At 36.7% G+C, this 4,674-nt stretch overlaps 2 protein-coding genes across 2 annotated transcripts; one reads left to right on the forward strand and one right to left on the reverse strand.

Moving 5' to 3' along the window:
- Window positions 1-564: 564 nt before the first annotated feature.
- Window positions 565-1,267, reverse strand: LOC110866459 (epoxide hydrolase A). Its single transcript, XM_022115606.1, has 3 exons — window positions 924-1,267; window positions 828-862; window positions 565-728 (listed from the first exon to the last, which is right to left on the reverse strand). Exons 1-3 carry the CDS (start codon window positions 1,265-1,267, stop codon window positions 565-567), a joined length of 543 nt encoding a protein of 180 aa, XP_021971298.1.
- A 1,332-nt stretch (window positions 1,268-2,599) lies between these two features.
- Window positions 2,600-4,186, forward strand: LOC110867774 (suppressor of disruption of TFIIS; the record flags this gene model as incomplete). The annotated part of the gene is made up of 7 exons (XM_035974899.1): window positions 2,600-2,684; window positions 2,749-2,814; window positions 2,890-2,987; window positions 3,055-3,180; window positions 3,252-3,464; window positions 3,557-3,622; window positions 3,933-4,186. Coding segments are annotated over 7 exons (765 nt in total), but the record flags the coding sequence as incomplete, so codon positions are not given.
- Between the last annotated feature and the right edge of the window lie 488 nt (window positions 4,187-4,674).

Below are 4,674 nucleotides of genomic sequence, written 5' to 3' on the forward strand. Positions count from 1 at the left end.
TACCGTTATAAACCGACCTAATACGGGCCAAACAACATCAGCACCGGTATCAATATTTTTTTATGGTTTTTGGTCGATGTAAATCTGTGTCGGTATTGTGTTGGGCATAACTTTTTTTGTTTATTGTATCAAGTGTTGGTACAATATCGTACCAAACCAAATAGATACTGATCGAAAGGCAGATATGAAGCGTGAATAATCTCACGAATTATATGTTTAAAAGTATACATACACATAGTTAAAAGAGTAAATTACAAGTTTTGTCCCTTATGTTTACACCACTTTGAAGGCAGTGTCTTTTAGCGCAAAAGTTTCAAGTGTTGTGCTTTATGTTAAAAAATCTTGCACATTTTAACCTTTAGGCCAAACCCAGTTAGATTTTTTTAGTTAAATATGGTTATGTGCCTTGCACATGAGGGTATTCTTGTCATATTACCTTCTTATGGACTGTTGAGTAAATAACTTGATATTCAAGGAACTAATTGTGTAAGTCTCCCTCTCTTTTCTCTCTCTATCACATATTCTCCTCTCATTCCCCTCTCTATCTCTCTTCACCCACTACCACTACCTTTCACTACCACCTCCGCCTCCCACCACCAACACCCACCGTCGCAACCTCCCACCACTACCTTTCAACTGCCGCCACAACCTCCCACCACCAACCTTCATCCGCCACATCCCATCTCCCACCACCAACACCCAACCACCACCGCATCCATTGCTCAGATCTGAACCATACACAACAGATGCAAAACATAAATTTAAATAAATCATACACTACTACTAGAGTATCATTATAAAATCATTAAAACTGAAAACATAAATACATTCATGAACCGAAGTCATAAACAAATCTGAACCACTTTCACAAATAGATTCAAAAAATTAAATCAAGTATAGAACAAGAACATATCACCTGAAACCTGCATGTATAATAATCATTCCCAAACACCTTGCGCATCGACTCAATCGGCTTCCGAACCTGATTCCTAGGTCTAAACACAACACTCATATTCACCAACACCTTAATCCGATTAGGCCGCAACAAACAAAAGTTCCAAGCGATACTCGCTCCCCAATCGTACGCCACAAGGAACACCTGATCGAGCCCCAGCGCATCAAGGAGGCACATGAGGTCTATAACGATGTGAAACACGATGTAATCAGCGGTAGAGGTAGGTGTGTTAGTTCTGCCGTATCCGCGGAGGTCTGGAGCGATTGTCCGGTAGCCGGCGGCGGGGAGGTGGAGCATCTGGTGGGGCCACATGTACTAGAGCTCCCAGAAACATTTGGTGGACCGTAGTTTGAGATTTCACGCGGTGTTACGACGGGAGGAGAGGTGACCGGTGGCCGGGTGGCGGTGCTTTGTAGGTTAGAGAGAGAGGAGAGACTGCAATTTTTTTAAAGTATATATCTTTTTCATTATATACATAATAGTCACTAGACAATAAACATTTACATAATAGTCCATGTAATGGTGAAAAGACAATATGCTCTCATATGCAAGACACATGACCATATTTAACTAAAAAATCTAATTGGGTTTAGCCGAAAGGTTAAAACTTGCAAGATTTTGAAATATAAAATATAAAACTTGCAAACTTTTACGTTAAAGAACACTAATTGCAAAGTAAGGTAATCATAAAGGACAAAACTTGTTACTCTAGTTAAAATTACAAATATAAGAATCTCATAAATTATAGACATGTAGATAGGAACGAATGGGTTGATATTTAAAAAAGGGAAAAAAATATGTTGGTGATGCTACCTGTGTGGCTGAAGCAGGGACGGCCCCTTATAGTGCGGGTCGGGGTTCACAAACTCCAATTTTTTCAAGAAAATAGTAGAACCGGTATGTTAAATTTTTCAAGGACCCCATAAAATAAATTAGTTGGACCCCATGGTATTAAAAACAAAGATGGTATGGTCGTAAATCCTCTTGTGCTCCAACAAATAGGTCTCAAGTTCAAGTCTTGTTTTTTAGTTTATTTTTCCATTAAAATTAACCTAGTGTTTTAAAATAGTACAACCACCCAACCCTTTAATTTGCTTCTTAACTCTTAAAATGATAAATTAATGTCTTCGAACAATTTTATTTCACATTTGATTACCAAATAAGACTTTCAACATATAGTGGCGTTAAAAAAAAGCTTAAACAAAATTTTGAAGTTATGTGAAGGAGTTGTGTTGTTTAGGTAGCTTTTGTTTTCAAGCAACTTATTAATCACCACAATTTGATAACTTGATTCTTGAAAATGGTTATTAATAATGTGTTGGTTTCATGTCTACTTAATGCTTCTACTTTATTTTCTAGCCCCGACCCGACCTGACTCGACTACGATGACCGACCCAAAAATTTTATTGTTTGATTGGTAAATTTTTAACAAAAAAAAAATAAATAAATAAATAAACCCAATGAAAAAAAAAAATTGTGAGTCCGCAAATGGGCCGAAGGATTTAAAATATTGTGTGGGGGGACCAACGCGGTGAATAATATACTCGTTTATCACGTTACGCATTAGAATAATAGTAATGAAAATGAGTCATCAATCAAATCGCTTCCTTCCCTTCCCTTCCCTTATAAATACCGTTCCTTTCTTCCCCTCCGATCCTCCTCTGCTTACAAATTTCAATCTTTCCATCATGGTTTCATACTCGCCTTTCGATTCTCTCGTCTTCGTTATGTATGTCTTTCTTTCTTATTCTCTGTTATGTTGGAGAAATCTTGAAGATGGACATTAATCGCAGATTTGGATGATACTCTGTACTCTTCAAGCATCGGATTCGGTGACGCCACCAAGCGTAACATAGATGGTAGGTAGCTAGGTACCACACAGAAAGCAAGTGAAAAATAAGATTCTAATCAGTCGATTAATTTGTTTCTAGCAGATTTTTTAGTTGAAAAATGCGGATTTGAACCGAGGAAAGCTTCTGCTCTTCGTGTTCAACTCTTCAAAACCTACGGAAGCACTCTCGCTGGCTTACGAGTAAGTCACTCTGTCTGTCTGTCTGGAATGAGTTAGATCACCAATTACAATCAATCTGTGCGTGCAGGCGTTAGGTTATGATGTGGACGCCGATGAATACCACAGCATCGTGCACGGAAGGTTGCCTTACCATCTAATCAACCCAGATCATCAATTAAGAGACCTTTTGCTCACCATCACTCAACGCAAAATCGTAAGCTATACTTACTGCTCTGATTTTTTCCTACCTTAGGAATGAATTACAAGTATGTTACTTTCTTTCAGATATTCACAAATTCGGATCGAGCCCATGCGATCAAGGCATTGAATCTTCTTGGAATAGCCGACTGCTTTGAGCAGATCATCTGTTTTGAGACCATGAATCCGAATCTATTCAATTCCAAGTCCAAGTCGGAGGACTTCCCTGTGGTTCTGAAGCCTTCATTAGAGGCCTTCAATATTGCTATTGACGTTGCTCAGGTTGACCCTACCACAACGGTATTACCACCTCCAATCAACTCTCAATAATTATATTTTGTTATATTTTAATTTAATTTAAATGACGTCTTTGTGTTTGTTTAATTTCACATCTGTTTTTTGACGACAACGTTGGAAATATTGCAGCAGCCAAAGCTGTTGGACTTCATACCGCTGTGGTATTCTCTCACTTTTAAATTTAAATAAATAAATTAGATACAAATAACTTTAACTATAACTAACAATAATATTATAAAGTTTCCATCCATAAAAGCGACTTCATATGTGATTTTTTTATGATGATTATCAAATGTAATTGGTATATTTTGACCAATAATAATAAGTTTTATTAAAACCCAATTTGGCTGAGTCATTTTCTATTGCTATTTCAATAAATAATTGACATTTATAATACGTTTTCTTTTGAGGTTAAAAGGTGGATAATTATTTCTTATATTTCTAGATGCTTAATTGTTAATTCTTGGACAGGTTGGAAAAACAATGGTGACAAATGGAGCAGATTATGCTTTGGAGAAGATACATGACCTGTCGCAAGTTATTCCTGAAATATGGTCCGCAAAACCGTACTTGACTGTGTAAATGAATGTAAAACAACAATAAACCGTGCCTCGGAACGTACATATAAAACAAACTCATGGCAATGTCTGTAGAGAATTGAAGCTAATTAATTTGTTATCAGTGTCTAATAAACAATGATATCAACTTTACTTGTTTGGTTTGTATGTATTCAAAGGCAAACTAGTATAAATAAATGTTCAACTGTAACTAATAAATTAGTTATAATGATAATGTCGTGTTTACTTGTGATGGAACTTGTAACTTCTAAAAATACAAGCTCTTGTGTTGCATGCGCGCATTATATGTTTGGGTTAAGGTTGTTTCCTCTGGGTAGTGGTTGTGGACAGGGGCGGACTTATGTAAAAGTATCGGGTTCCCAGGAACACACTCGGTTTTTAATTTTTAGTGTAAATATATATAGTAAACCAAAAAGGAACCCATAAATAAAATACAAAGGGAACTCATAAACTAAAAGCTTTGGTAGTTCCCTGGTTAATGCGCCTGCTCGTTCCATAGATACCCGGGTTCGAATCCCGCATTGGGCGTTTTTTTATGTTTTTATTTCGTTTTTTTATTTATCCTTTAATGAAAAACCCATTTAGGGTTACACTCACACAAAACAAAACGCAGCAGAAGAAGAAAAGAAAAAAGA

This window comes from Helianthus annuus, chromosome 7, assembly GCF_002127325.2.
Source record: "Helianthus annuus cultivar XRQ/B chromosome 7, HanXRQr2.0-SUNRISE, whole genome shotgun sequence".
In the NCBI taxonomy this organism is placed as follows: domain Eukaryota; kingdom Viridiplantae; phylum Streptophyta; class Magnoliopsida; order Asterales; family Asteraceae; genus Helianthus; species Helianthus annuus.

Bases quoted from the DNA above. Each gene is read 5' to 3' on its own strand.
- LOC110866459 (XM_022115606.1), bottom strand. From the start codon at position 1,267: ATGTGGCCCCACCAGATGCTCCACCTCCCCGCCGCCGGCTACCGGACA. The intron at 863-923 runs GTTTCAGGTGAT...TATTTGTGAAAG, and splicing joins AATGATTATTATACATGCAG to TGGTTCAGATTTGTTTATGA. The intron at 729-827 runs GTATTTATGTTT...TGTATGGTTCAG, and splicing joins TATGACTTCGGTTCATGAAT to ATCTGAGCAATGGATGCGGT.